Source organism: Nerophis lumbriciformis, linkage group LG02 (genome assembly GCF_033978685.3).
Source record: "Nerophis lumbriciformis linkage group LG02, RoL_Nlum_v2.1, whole genome shotgun sequence".
NCBI classification, from domain to species: Eukaryota; Metazoa; Chordata; class Actinopteri; order Syngnathiformes; family Syngnathidae; genus Nerophis; species Nerophis lumbriciformis.
This window is the reverse complement of record NC_084549.2, coordinates 14,345,001-14,364,844: the sequence shown is the minus strand read 5'-3', so window position 1 is coordinate 14,364,844 and position 19,844 is coordinate 14,345,001. Positions and strand designations below refer to the sequence as shown.

At 34.7% G+C, this 19,844-nt stretch overlaps 1 protein-coding gene across 1 annotated transcript; it reads right to left on the bottom strand.

Moving 5' to 3' along the window:
• Positions 1 to 1,241: 1,241 nt before the first annotated feature.
• Positions 1,242 to 18,569, bottom strand: mat1a (methionine adenosyltransferase 1A). Its single transcript, XM_061941561.1, has 10 exons — positions 18,302 to 18,569; positions 15,006 to 15,083; positions 14,652 to 14,774; positions 13,107 to 13,219; positions 12,862 to 13,005; positions 12,551 to 12,676; positions 7,419 to 7,511; positions 7,160 to 7,342; positions 6,955 to 7,088; positions 1,242 to 1,828 (listed from the first exon to the last, which is right to left on the bottom strand). The coding sequence occupies exons 1-10, from the start codon at positions 18,366 to 18,368 to the stop codon at positions 1,726 to 1,728; spliced, it is 1,164 nt and encodes a 387-aa protein (XP_061797545.1). The 5' UTR covers positions 18,369 to 18,569; the 3' UTR covers positions 1,242 to 1,725.
• Positions 18,570 to 19,844: the final 1,275 nt, after the last annotated feature.

Below are 19,844 nucleotides of genomic sequence, written 5' to 3'. Positions count from 1 at the left end.
AGAAACACATGTTCTGACTCTTTTAGATGAACTTGTGCGTTTGTTCTGGAGGCCCACAAAGAAAGCGGTTTGAGTGGAAATAGTTTAAAATGAGAAGAGTTGCAGACAAACAGACGAGGTGTGAAGGCACTGATACAGAGCCCGAAAGGGACATGGGGGAATTTTATTTTTTTTTAGACATGTAACTCGTGCACACGAGAAACTTTTTGTAAAGTTATAAAAAAAAAAAATTATATATATATTTTTTTAGACATGTATCTCGTGCGCACGATAGTTTTTTTGTGCGCACGAGATACGTCTAAAAAAAAAAATTATACTTTTTTTTTAATATAACTTTAGAAAGTTTTTTGCGCACAAGATACATGTCTAAAAAAATTATAAATTATTTTTTTTATATATAACTTTAGAAAAAGTTTCTCGTGCGCACGAGATACATGTCTACAAACAAAAAAAAAATACAAAAAAAAGAATTATAAAAAAAAATGTTTTCCCCAAATTTATAATTTTTTTTTTTAGACATGTATCTTGTGCGCAAGGGAAACTATCTCGTGCGCACGAGAAACTTTTTATAAAGTTATATTAAAAAATTTTTTTATATTTATTTTTTTAGACATGTATCTCGTGCGCACAAGATAGTTTTTTCGTGCGCACGAGATATGTCTAAAAAAAAATATATACATTTGTTTTTTATATAACTTTAGAAAAAGTTTCTTGTGCGCACGAGATACATGTCTAAAAAAATAATTAAAAAAATAAAAGAATTATAAAAAAAAAAAAATTCCCCCAATTTATAATTTTTTTTTTTTTAAGACATGTATCTTGTGCGCAAGGGAAACTCTCGTGCGCACGAGAAACTTTTTATAAAGTTATAAAAAAAAAAAAAAATTATATATATATATGTTTTTAGACATGTATCTCGTTCGCACAAGAGTTTTTTCGTGCGCACGAGATACGTCTAAAAAAAAAATTATACATTTTTTTAATATAACTTTAGAAAAAGTTTTTTGGGCATGAGATACATGTCTAAAAAAAATTATAATTTTTTTTTTTTATATATAACTTTAGAAAAAGTTTCTCGTGCGCACGAGATACATGTCTAAAAACAAAAAAAAGAATTATAAAAAAAAAAATCCCCAATTTATAATTTTTTTTTTTTTTTTTAGACATGTATCTTGTGCGCAAGGGAAACTATCTTTTGCGCATGAGATACATGTCTAAAAAATGTTTTATTATTATTATTATTATTTTTTTTTATAACTTTAGAAAAAGTTTCTCGTGCGCACGAGATACATGTCTAAAAAAAATAAAAATGAATTATAAAAAAATAAAAATAGATTTCCTCCATGTCCCTTTAGGGGCTCCGTACACTGAAGCACAGCAGTTGGGAAAATAAAGCAAAGGCTATTTTACAGTTTGGTTGATTGTAACATGCTTGTGAGAGCAGACCATCGCGCTCCCTGTGTCTTATTTATTGACCTGTTTGTTGAGCACGGCTTTGTTTTAATGATTACAACAACAAAAACAACGTCTATTGTACATTCATTGAGGTTGTGGTGATTTGTAAATCTACATTTATTTAAAAAAATACGGGAGTCGGGGAAATAAGCACCAGGCTAATAGGATGAAAGATGTCTCCCATTAGATGTCCTTCACATTATATATCCTCCTATCCCCCTGCATAACTTTGGTTTGATTCATCTTTCTGGCTTATTTAAGTTGAGCGTTCTACAAAATAAGCTTTTTGGGAACCTCCCAGGAAAACTCTGGCCGGCCAAAGTGACCGTAGGTGGCGGTCTGTTGGTAGATGGGCCTCTTCAGCTGCAGTTCCCTGCAGGCACAATTGGAGCAGTCTTTAAATATCAATACTGCAAACGTGATTAGCAGAACACAACAACCACAATAAATCCCAACGGACATCCTCTAATTGTACAAAATAATATATATTAAAAAAAAAAGGTTTATTTAGACGTACCCACAGCAACAATGATATGCAATACAATATGTGTATCAACAATTGGGCTGCTCACTGCTCCCCTCACCTCCCAGGGGGTGAACAAAGGGATGGGTCGAATGCAGAGGACACATTTCACCACACCTAGTGTGTGTGTGTGTGTGTGGCAATCATTGGTCATACTTGCCAACCTTGAGACCTCCGATTTCGGGAGGTCGGGGTGGGGCGGGGGCGTGGTTGGGGGCTTGGCTAAGAGGGAAGGAGTATATTTACAGCTAGAATTCACCAAGTCAAGTATTTCATATATATATATATATATATATATATATATATATATATATATATATAGTAAAATATATATATATATATATATATATATATTTCACTGAAAGTGAAGTATTTTCTTATATATATATATATATATATATATATATATATATATATATATATACGGTATATATATATACATATATATCTATATCAAGAGGGACAGAGACAGCGCACAGTGCATGTGGATCACATGTTACCATGGCGAGAAAACATGGAGAGACTGGAATGTAATAGAGTGATCTATGTTTGTCTGTTGCTATCTCCTGGTGAATGTTGGCTATAGCGTACTGGGGTTACTTTTTGGTTGGCCAACGATTTACGTGGTGTTGCGCACCTGACGTCAAGTGTGTGAGTCTGTTCTGAAGTCTACAGTAAAGAGACGTACTTCATCCCCTCGCCTGTTTATTGCCTTCAACTCAATATATTACAACAACATTGCTCCATGCGGACCCTCCAGGTCCGCATGGAGCTGGAGGGGGCGTGGCCTCCAGGTCCGCCTGAATTTCGAGAGATTTTCGGGAGAAAATGTGTCCCGTGAGGTTTTCGGGAGAGGCGCTGAATTTCGGGAGTCTCCCGGAAAATCCGGGAGGGTTGGCAAGTATGTCATTGGTACTTTAACTTAACTTAGTGCACAGTGTAGATCAGGGGTGTCCAAACTTTTTCCACTTATTTCCACAGCATGGGGGCCATTTTGATATTAACCATTAGGGCTCCCTCAATTTTGGCTAATGTTGCATGTCGCGGGGATCCAAAAGGGTCATCAAAGTGTTAAAAGCAAGTCATATATATGTATATGTGTGTGTGTGTGTATATAAATATATATACCGTATTTTTCGGAGTATAAGTCGCTCCGGAGTATAAGTCGCACCGGCCGAAAAATGCATAATAAAGAAGGAAAAAAACATATATAAGTCGCACTGGAGTATAAGTCGCATTTTTTGGGGAAATTTATTTGACAAAACCCAACACCAAGAATAGACATTTGAAAGGCAATTTAAAATAAATAAAGAATAGTGAACAACAGGCTGAATAAGTGTACGTTATATGAGGCATAAATAACCAACTGAGAACGTGCCTGGTATGTTAACGTAACATATTATGGTAAGAGTCATTCAAATAACTATAACATATAGAACATGCTATACGTTTACCAAACAATCTGTCACTCCTAATCGCTAAATCCCATGAAATCTTATACGTCTAGTCTCTTACGTGAATGAGATAAATAATATTATTTGATATTTTACGGTAATGTGTTAATAATTTCACACATAAGTCGCTCCTGAGTATAAGTCGCACCCCCGGCCAAACTATGAAAAAAACTGCGACTTATAGTCCGAAAAATATGGTATGTGTGTGTGTGTGCGTGTATATATGTGTGTATATGTACAGTATATATGTGTGTGTGTGTGTGTGTGTGTGTATATATATATTTATATATATATATATATATATATATATATATATATATATATATATATATATATATATATATATATATATATATATATATATATATATATATATATATATATATATATGTGTGTGTGTTGGGGGACGCCGTGGCAAAGTTGGGAGAGTGGCTGTGCCAGCAATCTGAGGGTTCCTGGTTCAATCCCCACCTTCTACCATCCTAGTCACGTTCGTTGTGTCCTTGAGCAAGACACTTCACCCTTGCTCCTGATGGGTCCTGGTTAGCGCCTTGCATGGCAGCTCCTGCCATCAGTGTGTGAATGTGTGTGTGAATGGGTGAATGTGGAAATCGTGTCAAATAGCTTTGAATTCCTTAAAAAAAGGTAGAAATGCGCTATACAAGTATAACCCATTTACCATATGTGTGTGTGTGTGTGGATATACGTATATATATATGTGTGTGTGTGGATATACGTGTATATATGTATATATACTGTATGTGTGTGTGGATATATATGTATATATATATATATATATATACACACATATGTATATATGTATATATATACACACACACACATATATATATATATATATTTTATGGCGTTTTGTCAACCCTGTTTTTTTATAGGTTTGGTTTGGTCTCATCTAGTGAGCAATACTAGCCTAGTATTGATTTGTAATTTTTTTTTCGACATTTTGATGCTTGAAAAAGCTTTAATTTAGGCCAAAAATGTTGTAGAATATGCTGACGGAAATAATATTCTAAGTAAAAAGTAGCAACAGACGACTGTGTAAGGTTGTTTTTTATTACACATTTTAAAAAGTCTATTATGGATCATTGTTATAAGATACAGTATTTTCCAGACCATAGGGCGCACCGGATTATAAAGCGCACTGCCGATGAATGCTCTATTTTCTATCTTTTTTTTCTATATATAAGGCGCATTAAAGGAGTCATATTATTATTATTTTTCTAAATGTAAAACACTTCCTTGTGGTCTACATAACATGTGATGGTGGTTCTTTGCTCAAAATGTTGCATAGATGATGTTTTACAGATCATCTTCAAGCCGCTTTCTGACAGTCGCTTCAGGATGCGCCGTTTTGCGGGCGGTCTTATTTACGTGGCTCACCTTCGACAGCGTCTTCTCCCCGTCATCTTTGTTGTAGCGGTGTAGCGTGCAAGGACGGGAGTGGAAGAAGTGTCAAAAGATGGAGCTAACTGTTTTAATGACATTCAGACTTTACTTCAATCAATAATGGAGCAGCATCTCCTCATCCGCCGGAAATGTGTCCCGTGAAAAACCGTCCGACCGGAACTCTCTAATAACTAAAGTTCCTTGGGTGAATAATGTAAAGTCACTACACCGGTATGTTTTAGCACTTTCATGGCGAGTTTACTGACATATATAAGTAAGAACTTTACACTACTTTATATTAGAAATGGCAACAGCGGAGGATGAATGTCTCATAACAAGAAGATAGAGAAAAAGAAGAAGCTTATCGACTACGGTCACTACGGATTACAAAGGCGGACGCACGCAAATTTTCAGGACTTATGCAGATCCCAAATACAGATCAGCAAGTTTCCTTTGTGGCGCTCAGTGTTAATTTTACACCACTTTAAGCTATTTTGGAGAACCATTTCTCATAAAGTTTGCCTCGAGTTATTTAAAAAAAGGTCAAACTGTTTCTTGGTGTTTTATAACTAAGAATGACTTCTCTGTGCTTTGTATCAAGTACATTTGACATCTTTGTTAATATAAAACTAAGTTCTTGGTCTGTGTTGGTATGCAAACCTGACATCTTGGTCTTTTTGTAAAATTGACTTCTTGATGTTTTGTTTTCACTGAAATTCAACATTTTGGTTTGTGTTTGCAAGTAACTTTGACATCTTGTGGTGTTATATTCAAGATTGTTGAATTTAGGATTATTCTACATTACAAATACCAACCAGGTTTTGTCTGATGTGTTTTTATGTGATAAAGGGTGATTTTTAGCTTGCTTAATTTCCAATCAATTTTGAGTTGGGCACATATAAATCAATTTCGCTTAGTAACCCAAATAATTTAATTTGAGCTGTATTTGTTAAAAAATTAGTCTGACAAATGTAAACCAATTTCACTAAGTTATTGCAATAATTTCATTTTGGCTTTATTTGCTAAAACTTAGTTGGACTAACTAATTTTTATTGTATTGCGAGAATGTACTAATTTTGAGTTAGGGCAACATATATTTGTTGGATGGAAATTCTGCCCTCATTTTAATTGAGTTCATCCAATGAGTCATTTTTTTGAGTGTGTGAATGTTGTTTTTCTATCTGTGTTGGCCCTGCGATGAGGTGGCGACTTGTCCAGGGTGTACCCTGCCTTCCGCCCGAATGCAGCTGAGATAGGCTCCAGCACCCCCTGCGACCCCAAAAGGGACAAGCGGTAGAAAATGGATGGATGGATGGAGGTACCAGAAGGTAAGAAAAGTTGCTTTTGCATAATATTGCGAAACAAAACGCCAGATAATATGTCTTACCTTATACACACACCATAATAATACTCGTATGTTGAAACACAGTACAATCCATCAAGCGGTGTGGCTTCATTGCTTACCAAAGTCGCACTAAAACATTTTGATAGATTTTTGAGCGTCATGTGTAATGTTCTATATTTTCAATGGAACATATACAATGTTGGTGTTGTTTACTTGAGTCATATTGCAGTCTACACGTATCTCTTATGTTTGACTGCCATCTACTGGTCACACTTATCCTTTCACCATGTACCAAATAAAATAGCTTCGAGGTCGGTAAGCAAAACCAGAATTATTACGTACATTAGGCGCACCGGGTTATAAGACGCATTGTCGAGTTTTGAGAAAAAAAAAGATTTTAAGTGTGCCTTATAGTCCGGAAAATAGGGTACTGCCATAGCAAAAAGTGTAGAAAACAAGTAATCTTTGTCGGCCTCTAGTGGTAAATATGTGAACTTCAGTTGGGGGAAACACCAAAAAGTTCAAGTTAAAAAAGTTAAAGTACCAATGATTGTCACACACACGGTGTGGCGAAATTATTCTCTGCATTTGACCCATCACCCTTGATCACCTCCTGGGAGGTGAGGGGAGCAGTGAGCAGCAGCAGTGGCCGTGCCCGGGAATCATTTTTGGTGATTTAACCCCCAATTCCAACCCTTGATGCTGAGTACCAAGCAGGGAGGTAATGGCTCCCATTTTTATAGTCTAAAAGCATGTTATGTGACTTTGTTTACCTGACAATGACTCCTGGCCTCAGGTCAAAGTTCTTGTTGACGATGTGGAGAAGCTCCGACTCCGTTTTTTTGGACGAGCCGTAGGTGAACAACGAGATGGACAGCGGGTGAGCCACCCCGATGGCGTAGGACACCTGTTAGGACGTCAGCGTGATGAAGCCTTTGTTTATCACTGAATGCGGTTTGACAAGACAAGAAGTCCCACCTGGACCAGGACCCTCCTGCACAGCTTGGCCCTGACCAGAGACTTGGCCACCCAGCGAGCGGCGTAAGCGGCCGAGCGGTCCACTTTGGAGAAGTCTTTGCCCGAGAAAGCTCCGCCCCCGTGAGCGCCCCAGCCCCCGTACGTGTCCACGATGATCTTGCGGCCCGTGACGCCGGCATCTCCCTAATGGACGACACAAAAATAAGGTCACACTCCATTTGGCTTCCGTTTCATGGTGGTCTGGGCCTGGTGGGGTTACCTGAGGTCCACCGATGACAAAGCGGCCGCTGGGCTGCAGGTGGTAGACTGTCTTATCGTCCAAGTACTTGGCGGGCACCACCGCATTGATCACCTGTTAAAAAACACACAAGTTAGTACTTCATGAGGTACACCAACAGCAGAGTTTCCCCTTAATGTAATAATATATATATATTTTTTTACTCAAACAAATTAAAGTAATATAATATATTGTAGCCGCCACAAAAAAAGACGCTAAGTCCGACGCTATTTTTAACTTTTATTACCAATCTTATGATAACAACGGCACAACTCCAACAGGTTTTACCTCCCCGTGAAAACACTTTCGTCTCCCGACACACAACAACACTTCCCTATTCTCTGCCAATCACCTTTCATGCACGGGCGGTGTGTTTGTAAACCTGGGAAAAACCGACATCAAATCCAAACCACGCAAACATAAAACATTAACATTAGCAGGTCGTTACAGTATGAATTGATATATATATATACATAGCCTATTATTTCTGCACTATTGACAAGTGATGTACCGAAAACTTGACCACCGAAAAAATATTTTGATCACCAAAAACCGCGCTTTTGAAAAAAAATTCTCAAAAAGCAGCAACAATTGAGAATATGGCAAAACGATAAAAAAAATACATGTTTATACTAATTAATAAAAACAGATTTGTTTTAAATGTATGTATCAATTTTTTAGCCTTTTCAAAGAAAATCATGGCATCATAACAGATTATGCAAATTACTCGATGACGTCATTGTGACCACGCCCCCCTTGGCAGTTTCGGGGAAACCCTGAACACTTTCGACACACAATCCAAACATAAGTTTCTGATGAGCATATAAAATGAGCTGAATTTATTAGGTAAACCAACACGATTGATACTCGCATTTATGACGACCTGAATTCACAACATTTAATTCAAACATGCAAACTGACCTGCATATAAGACGACCTGAATTCACTAGGTACACCAACATTATTGACATTCGATTCAAACATAACGTACTGATGCGCATAAAAGATGCCCTGAGTTAATAAGTACACAAACAATATTGACATTCAATTCAAATAAAACATTCTAATGGGCATATAAGACGACCTGAATTCATTAGGTATTCATTAAGTGCACCAACACTATTGACATCCAAACATAATGTACTGAGCCGCATGTAAAACGACCTGAATTCATTAGGTACACCAACAATATATAGACACTCACATTAATGACGACCTGAATTCATGACATATAAGACAAGCTGAATTCATTAGGTACTCAAACACTATTGACATTTAACACAAACATTACGTACAGACCGCATACAAGGCGACCTGAATTCATGACATTTAATCCAAACATTCGAACTGACTCGCATATAAAACAAGCTGAATTCATTAGGTATTCAAACACTATTGATATTTAACACAAACTTAACGTACTGACCGCATACAAGACGACCTGAATTCATGACATTTAATCCAAACATACAAACTGACCCGCATATAAGACGACCTGAATTCATTAGGTACACCAACCTATGGACATTCGTATTTATGACGACCAGAATTCATTAAATGTACCAACACTATTGACTTTCAATCCAAACATAACGTGCTGAGCCGCATATAAAACAACCTGAATTCATTAGGTGCACCAACAATATATAGACACTCACATTAATGACGACCTGAATTCATGACATTTAATCCAAACATACAAACTGACTCGCATATATGACAAGCTGAATGCATTAGGTACTCAAACACTATTGACATTTAATACAAACATTACGTACAGACCGCATAAAAGACTACCTGAATTCATGACATTTAATTCAAACATTCAAACTGACTCGCATATAAGACAAGCTGAATTCATTAGGTATTCAAACACTATTGACATTTAACACAAACTTAACGTACTGACCACATACAAGACGACCTGAATTCATGACATTTAATCCAAACATACAAACTGACCCGCATATAAGACGACCTGAATTCATTAGGTACACCAACCTTTCGACATTCGCATTTATGACAACCTGAATTCATTAAGTGCACCAACACTATTGACTTTCAATCCAAACATAATGTACTGAGCCGCATATAAAACGACCTGAATTCATTAGGTACACCAACAATATATAGACACTCACATTAATGACGACCTAAATTCATGACATTTAATTCAAACTGACTCGCATATAAGACAAGCTGAATTCATTAGGTATTCAAACACTATTGACATTTAATACAAACATAACGTACTATTGACCGCATACAAGACAACCGGAATTCATGACATTTAATCCAAACATACCAACTGACCCGCATATAAGACGACCTGAACTCATTAGGTACACCAACCTATGGACATTCACATTTATGACAACCTTAATTCCTTAAGTGCACCAACACTATTGACTTTCAATCCAAACATAACGTGCTGACCCGCATATAAGACGACCTGAACTCATTAGGTACACCAACCTATGGACATTCGCATTTATGATGACCTTAATTCATTAAGTGCACCAACACTATTGACTTTCAATCCAAACATAACGTGCTGAGCCGCATATAAAACAACCTGAATTCATTAGGTACACCAACATTATTGACATTCGATTCAAACATAACGTACTGATGCGCATAAAAGATGCCCTGAGTTAATAAGTACACAAACAATATTGACATTCAATTCAAATAAAACATTCTAATGGGCATATAAGACGACCTGAATTCATTAGGTATTCATTAAGTGCACCAACACTATTGACATCCAAACATAATGTACTGAGCCGCATGTAAAACGACCTGAATTCATTAGGTACACCAACAATATATAGACACTCACATTAATGACGACCTGAATTCATGACATATAAGACAAGCTGAATTCATTAGGTACTCAAACACTATTGACATTTAACACAAACATTACGTACAGACCGCATACAAGGCGACCTGAATTCATGACATTTAATCCAAACATTCGAACTGACTCGCATATAAAACAAGCTGAATTCATTAGGTATTCAAACACTATTGATATTTAACACAAACTTAACGTACTGACCGCATACAAGACGACCTGAATTCATGACATTTAATCCAAACATACAAACTGACCCGCATATAAGACGACCTGAATTCATTAGGTACACCAACCTATGGACATTCGTATTTATGACGACCAGAATTCATTAAATGTACCAACACTATTGACTTTCAATCCAAACATAACGTGCTGAGCCGCATATAAAACAACCTGAATTCATTAGGTGCACCAACAATATATAGACACTCACATTAATGACGACCTGAATTCATGACATTTAATCCAAACATACAAACTGACTCGCATATATGACAAGCTGAATGCATTAGGTACTCAAACACTATTGACATTTAATACAAACATTACGTACAGACCGCATAAAAGACTACCTGAATTCATGACATTTAATTCAAACATTCAAACTGACTCGCATATAAGACAAGCTGAATTCATTAGGTATTCAAACACTATTGACATTTAACACAAACTTAACGTACTGACCACATACAAGACGACCTGAATTCATGACATTTAATCCAAACATACAAACTGACCCGCATATAAGACGACCTGAATTCATTAGGTACACCAACCTTTCGACATTCGCATTTATGACAACCTGAATTCATTAAGTGCACCAACACTATTGACTTTCAATCCAAACATAATGTACTGAGCCGCATATAAAACGACCTGAATTCATTAGGTACACCAACAATATATAGACACTCACATTAATGACGACCTAAATTCATGACATTTAATTCAAACTGACTCGCATATAAGACAAGCTGAATTCATTAGGTATTCAAACACTATTGACATTTAATACAAACATAACGTACTATTGACCGCATACAAGACAACCGGAATTCATGACATTTAATCCAAACATACCAACTGACCCGCATATAAGACGACCTGAACTCATTAGGTACACCAACCTATGGACATTCACATTTATGACAACCTTAATTCCTTAAGTGCACCAACACTATTGACTTTCAATCCAAACATAACGTGCTGACCCGCATATAAGACGACCTGAACTCATTAGGTACACCAAACTATGGACATTCGCATTTATGATGACCTTAATTCATTAAGTGCACCAACACTATTGACTTTCAATCCAAACATAACGTGCTGAGCCGCATATAAAACAACCTGAATTCATTAGGTACACCAACAATATATAGACACTCACATTAATGACGACCTGAATTAATGACATTTAATCCAAACATACAAACTGACTTGCATATAAGACAAGCTGAATTCATTAGGTACACAAACACTATTGACATATAATACAAACATAACATACCGACCGCATACAAGACGACCCGAATTCATTAGGTACACCAACACTATTGACATTCGATCCACACGTAACGCATTGACAGGCATATAAGACGACGTGAATATAAGACAACCCCCTTGAAATAAAATTCTGCTTAGGGCCCAGCAGTTTTCTGAGTCAGTGCAGGTCACTGGCATATGTGTGTTGGCACGTGTGTGTGTGTGTGTGTGTGTGTGTGTGTGTGTGTGTGTGTGTGTGTGTGTGTGTGTGTGTGTGTGTGTGTGTGAGAGAGTGACTGGAAGAAAATATGTATTTGTTTAGTATCAATATTAGTATGGTAACTTGATATTTTTAAGTCCTATTTTTATTGTTACACTTAAATATTTATATAAAATAACTATTAAAAAAATAATCTATTAGTATTTTTATGATTTTGATGCAGATTTGGATAAAGGTGCACGTCAAAGATACCACAGTGTTTTCAAAGTGAAAAAAAGGGTGTAATATTAATTGTCAGGCATCTGTTATTTTGAGCTTATGCATATTAGGAATTGTTTCAGCTTTCAGAGGTCCTTCTAGTCTGTAGTTTTTAGCGGTGTAGAGCCTCAAATAAGAAACCGCCTTATGGAAAAAATGTATGATTTATTAATTGTAATTTAAAAAATATATATATTTTAAGGGTATGGTGACCTGTGAATGTTCTGAACTCCTATTTCTATGCTGATGCTATCTCTCCATCCATCCATCCATCCATCAATCTCCCACCTTTTCCCTGAGGACCTTCTTCTGTTCTTCCAGAGAGATGCAGTCGTCGTGTTGCACGGAGACAACGACAGTATGGACCCTCTTGGGGATCACAGCGCCATCTTTCTGGTCGTAGTGCACGGTCACCTGATTGGAGGAAGAACAGACAGGAGGTCATGTGACAGGAAGTAGGTTCGGTCCAAAACCTGTTATTACCCCTTGCTTGGTGTTCAGCTTTATTACGGGATTAAAGCGTCCGCTATCGAAGCTTTATGAGCATGTTGAAGTTGATTTTTGTTCGGATTGTTTTAGAATTGGCAACACAAACTCACCTGAGTTTTGGAGTCCGGGCGCAGCCAAGGGATGGTACCGTTGCGTCTGAGCTCCGCCATCTTGGAGTTGAGCTTGTGGGCTAAGACGATGGTGAGAGGCATGCACTCCTCGGTCTCGTCTGTGGCGTAGCCGAACATCAGACCCTGAAGATGCAAGGTTTGGAATCACTGCCAGTTTTGTAGCACCATTTGCTTGTAGGCGTTCATATATTTTAAAGAGCTAAACTTATGCAAGTAATGCCTACCTGGTCTCCGGCGCCGATGTCCTCCTCCTTGCGGTCCACATGGACCCCCTGAGCAATGTCTGGACTCTGCTGCTCCAAAGCCACCAGAACGTTACACGTCTTGTAGTCGAAACCTGCAATAGAACATATTTTATGCTCGTGCCTAGGATCTTTATGCTTCTTCTTAGTTTTTTACTGGCATGACATAAAACATTACTCAGACCACTTTTATTGTGGTGAGTTGGGGTCCGTACTATATCATTACATTTTGGCGCAAATCTGGTGCTTTTTTTTGTCTCCACTTGTGTTACGATTCCTAGAAAATCAAATTCTGAGTAAGTAATGCATGAATCTTAATAACAAATACAGGAAGTATCATATATATACGTATATATAATACATACGCATATATATATATATATATATATACTGTATATATATATATACACATATATATATACACGTATATATGTATATATACATGTTTGTATATATATATACACATGTATGTATATTTATATACATATACATGTATGTATATATATATATATATATATATACATATATATATACACATGTATATATATATATATATATATATATATATAGATACACACACACATGTATGTATATATATATATACACACATGTATGTATATATATATATATATATATATATATATATATATATATATATATATGTATTATGAAATATATTTATGTATTATGAAATATATTACAATTAAATACATTTCATATATAAATATATTAGGATAGGATTGACTTTATTCATCCCAAAATGGGGAAATTCTGTGATTGCTGTGCAGATTTTACAAACATTAACAAAAGTAATTAAAAAAAAACAATAAAAAAACTAAAACTGAGTAATAATGACACCACTCTTTTCACCTAAGCACATGTTCAGAAAAAAAAAGGTTGTCATACATGTTTAAAGTCTTTCAAAATAAAATGTTCAGTCGTACCTCGCCACATCACACTTTAAATATTGCGGCTTCACCACAGCGCTTTTAAAAAAAATGCATTTTATTATTATTTTTTGGTCCTAAATTAAGCATTTTCAAACATAAACATGTGTAAATAAACTGAAAATATAAAAACTACAGTTGTATTGGCCACTAGAGGAGACCAAACCAATCAGAGTGCGCTGTTCAGTATCGTGGCTGATGATTGGCTCAGCCTCAGGCAGCATTACTATATTAGATTGAAATAGTTTAAGGTGACTAGAGAGTGTTATTTCATGTCCAGAGGGCTCTAACAATGTTTAAAAAATATATTCACTTTACTTCGCAAAAATTTATTTATCGCGGTCATGTCCTTTACAAATTAACAGCGATAAAAGACTGATTACTGTAATAGTTGTTTAATGTATTGACCATATTAAAATCATGTTTAAAAAAAAATATGTCAAATTGTTCTACGTCATTGGGATTAATAATAAAAAAAAAAATTTATGAGACAAAAATATTAATGGATGATTTGTACAGCATTGATGTAGTGTAGTGGTTCACATAGTGGACTTTGGTGACATGTTTGTTTTTGAATCACCTTTATCGGAGTTGTCGTAGCCGATGTGTTTGATGGCCTCCCTCACCACCTTCTGGTAGTCAACGTTGGCCCGGGACGTGATCTCTCCGCAGAGCAGCACCATGCCCGTCTTACACACCGTCTCTGTGGATGACAATCAACATCAAGCCTTTTTTTTTTCGGCTTCCTCAAACTTTGACCTTTTGCAGCAGCTTAACGTTATCAGCAAGTTCACAAAGTTGATGCTATTGAAGAGGTTCAAAAAGTTGAATTAGGTGGAATGACTTCCATTCCACCTGGAGTGTTTGCAACATCTTGTTGACCTTTGACATTTGGGCAGGAATGTGAACAGAAACGTGCTCCTAATTTACCCACCACAGGCCACTTTGGCATCGGGGTCCTGCTTGAGGTGAGCGTCCAGAACGGCATCGCTGATCTGGTCGCAAATCTTGTCTGGGAAGACACAGGGATAAGGAAGTGACAAGTCAGACAGAACTAATCAATCCAGGAATTCACTTTTACACGTGTGGCTCTGCGAGGAAAAAAGGGGAGGGGGTGTGCCAAGTTTCACACACAGGAAGTGTTTTGTGCACAGTGCAGGGACAATGGCTGACTGAGCGCCCCCCATTCATGGGTCTGTCTTTGTGTGCACCCCCCCTCACCACCACCACCATGATGAAGCAATGCAACACATGGCTTACATCAGCAGTAGGATATGCTTGCATTCACTCAGCCCTTACCGATATTTCAAATGTACTCATCTTTTAATAATACAAATATGGATTGTAATTTAGTACTTTTTAGTCGTTTTTTTTACTCAACACAATAAAATGTACATAGTTTAAATAATTATAAATGAATAAAATAAATGTCAATAAAAAATGAATGTCAATAATAAAAATATATTGGGCAAAATATTTTTTTTATACATTTCTGGACTTCATTTGCTAAAAACTAACCTAATAAAAATATTTTAATGATTTGGATAAATATATTGAAATTATTTAAAAACTTCATAAAATATAGATTATAATTTAGTATTTTTTCCCAATACAATAAAATGTACATAGTTTAAATAAATTAAAAAATAATAATAAAAAAAAAAAATTATATATATATATAAAAAAAATATATATATATATATACATATACCGGTACACACACACACACACACACACACACACACACATACATACATACACACACACATATATATATATATATATATATATATATATACTCACACACACATATATATATATATATATACATACATACATACACATGCATGCATATATATACATACATAGATGTATATATATATATATATACTCACATACATGTATATATATATATATATACACATATATACATACATATACAGTATATATATATATATATATATACACACACATATATACATATATGTACATATATAAATATGTATAAATATACATATGTATATAAATGATTGATATAAATATACATATGTATACATAAATAAGTATATGTGTGTATATGTATAAATATACGTATGTGTAAATATGTATGTATATATTTATATGTGTATACATATATACAGATGCATATATAAATATATACACATATATTTACACATATACATATATATACATGTATACACATATACATACATATCACATATATATATATATATATATATATATATATATATATATATATATATATATATATATATATATATATATATATATATATATACACATATTTATTCATTTTTATATCTTCATAACATTTTGATTATAATTTAGAATTTTGTGGTCTGTTTTTTGTTCAACACAATGAAAAGTACATAGTTTAAATAATAATAAATAAATAATAATATAAAATGAAAATATATATTTTTAAATGAAATATAGTGGGCAAAATATTTTTCTATGATTTTTGGCTACATTTGCTAAAAACGTACCTAATAAAAATACTTAGATGATTTGGAATAATGTCTTTGAATTATTATTTATATATATATATATTCTCTTGTATCTTAATGAAATATAGATTATGATTTAGTGTGTTTGGTCTGTCTTTTTTAAAAAATAAAATGTACATACTTTATATAAATATAAATTAATAAAACTATAATATAAAATATATATTTAAAAAAATACAAACATTCATCCATCCATTTTCTACCGCTTATTCTCTTCGGGGTCGCGGGGGGGCGCTGGAGCCTATCTCAGCTACAATCGGGCGGAAGGCGGGGTACACCCTGGACAAGTCGCCACCTAATCGCAGGGCCAACACAGATAACATTCACACTCACATTCAAACATAATAGGGAAAATAAAATAAAAAAAGATCTTATTTTATATATTTTTAGGCAATATTTGCTAAAAGCTCATTTATAGAAAACAAATATTTAAATGATTTGAATAAATAAATACAATTAGCAGTTCTAAAAATTAATAATAAAAATATATTTATTTAAAAATGTAAACTTTTTGCAGAATGTTTTTAACATGAACCAAAAAAATATTCAAAATTATTTGAGGGAATATAAGTCAGGATATAATATGAATCGAATTAATTATTTCTAAATGTATTTTGCATTGCTAAAAAATATTTTTTTCTGTATTTGCTCATATTTAACCCAAGTAAAACATATGTAAACAGTTTAAATAAACATTTTGAAAATGAGAATATCATATGAAAATGTGTTTTTAATACTCAAACATAATTGTATGAAGTAGAAGCATTGTTTTATTTGTATTTTGTTTTTTACTTTCAGTATTTGATTTAATTGTTTTTTATTTTTTTATTTAACAGAATTCAGATTAGAACAGAATACGAAAATCTATTTGAACTACATATTTCAAAATAAATTCTTATTATTTAACTTTTTTTTTTTTGCTCAAAATATTGTGTTCTAAACTAATCCAAAAAGCTTTCCAAAAATATTTAAAAAATGAAAATATCATATGAAAATGTGATTTAATAAGCAAAGATCATTGTTTGAAGTACGGGGAAAAGTCATGCATTCTATTTTTTATTTTATTTTAGTAGATTATTTTCTCAAACTAATTGCCTTAAAATCAGCCACCATATGTGGGAAGAGAGCAGACCTACAAAGTGTTTGTTATCAAGTCTTTGCTACCAAGGCTGTGCGATGCTATTTAACCATTCCAAAATAACAACACAAAATCCATTCTTAATAAAGTGTGCACACAGATACTAGTCAGTAGTACTGGAAAAATGATATGTAATTATGAACGGTATGATTACATTAAGTCAATGGGAAAAAAAATCTGCCATTAAAAGTGATCAAAATTCAGTGTGTTACATAATTTCCGTGTGCCATTTTTGCACGTGAAGCTGCTACGTGTGTTTACTGATTATCGATGTAGCAAGGAGGACTTTGACACATTGACAGGGGAGGAGGAGAAAAAGGTGCATGGCTTCCCTTGAACTGTGCAATAATAGGAAGACCGCACTAAATGGTGCAAAAAAACACAACTTTTCAGCTACTCACTTTTCCACCAACATGCAACCTTACACCACGCTTGCACGCAGCTCCACCTCCCACCAGCACTGCTCTATATGAGTGACTATGAATGGGATGCCAATCGTGCTTAAACAGGCGTCTTTAAACCACAACAAACCACACCATTTCAAATGTCAAATGTGATCTTTACCTGGATGTCCCTCTCCCACAGACTCCGACGTGAACATGAACGAGCCGTCCTCCAGCAGATCACCCATTTTTCTTTTTTTTCTTTCGGGGGGCAGCTTTTCACAGAGGAGGAAAAGGAGGAGTTGTGGAAGGGGTCCCTCAGTTCCCACAGGCGGAGAACTGTTGTTCTATGCACCGATATTCCTGCTAATGCTTGTCTTTTTTGGGCAGGGCCTGCAGCCGACACAACGTCTTTGCTACTAAACTCCACGTCGGAGCCCACATGGTCCTATATATATATATATGACCGGGACACACACACACACACGCACACACACACACACACACACACACATGCACACACGTCATGTGAATCCATGGGATGGTCCATTTTGGGAGGGGGTGGATGGTGGGAGGGCACTAGTGCTTGATGTTAACCCATTGGTGTGTCGTCTAATGTGTGTTTGGACTGACCAAAGCGCCCTTTTGGGGTGCCTCTTCTCACAGTGTGCACCGCCTGCTGGGACAGTCCTGTCTGTGACCCTGCAAAGTTAGGGCAACAAAGGGTGTGACTTAGACTGGGGAGACATTTTTTTAGCGGCCACTCTGCTTTTATCGGATGCAAATTTGTGGGTAAACAAAAATATAAAGTCATTAGCAGCTCATTAGTAGTGTTTTTTTTACTGGTGACATAAGACATTTTATTTGGTGTTTTATCATATATTTAGTATTTATAATTATTTTATAATTTTGTTTATTCAAAATTTGTTACTTAGCATTTTTTTCTAAATATTTAAGGGCTGGCAAATGATATTTTTTTCCAAATCACATTAATCACACTTTTGAATTAGGATTAATGACGATTAATCAGAGGTTATTACTGTCTTGCGTGACTTAATTTATTTTAAAAGCCAATAATAATTATATTTATTTGTCACTTAGCATCAAGTTATACATCTTTTTAAGGGCCGATTAAGCACACTTTTAATCACAGGTTACTCACTTGCATAATTAAAATAACCTTAAAAAGAATCCAATATTATTTTTTTAAATTTTATTTGTTGGCATTTTTGAAAATATATATTAGTGTTGTCAAATGATACATTTCCAAATCACATTAATCACACTTTTGAATTAGGATTAATCACGATTAATCACAGGTTATTATTGTCTAGCATGATTTAAATTAGATTAAAAGCCAATATAACCTTAAAAAACAGCCAATATTATTTTTATTTTATTTTATTTCTTAGCATTTTTGAAAATATATATTAGTGTTGTCAAATGATACATTTTCAAATCACATTCGTCACACTTTTGAATTAGGATTAATCATGATTAATCACAGGTTATTACTGTCTTGCATGATTTAAATTACATTAAAAGCCAATACAACCTTAAAAAACAGCCAATATTATATTTGTTTATTTTATTTGTTAGCATTTTTGAAAATATATATTAGTGTTGTCAAATGATACATTTCCAAATCACATTAATTACACTTTTGAATGAGGATTAATCACGATTAATCACAGGTTATTACTGTCTTGCATGATTTAAATTAC

Coding starts and splice junctions, on each gene's coding strand:
- mat1a (XM_061941561.1), bottom strand. CDS start 18,368: ATGGGTGATCTGCTGGAGGACGGCTCGTTCATGTTCACGTCGGAGTCT. Junction 7,512..12,550: donor AGAAGGTCCTCAGGGAAAAG/GTGGGAGATTGA, acceptor GTTTTTTAACAG/GTGATCAATGCGGTGGTGCC. Junction 7,089..7,159: donor GCAGGAGGGTCCTGGTCCAG/GTGGGACTTCTT, acceptor ACGTCCTAACAG/GTGTCCTACGCCATCGGGGT.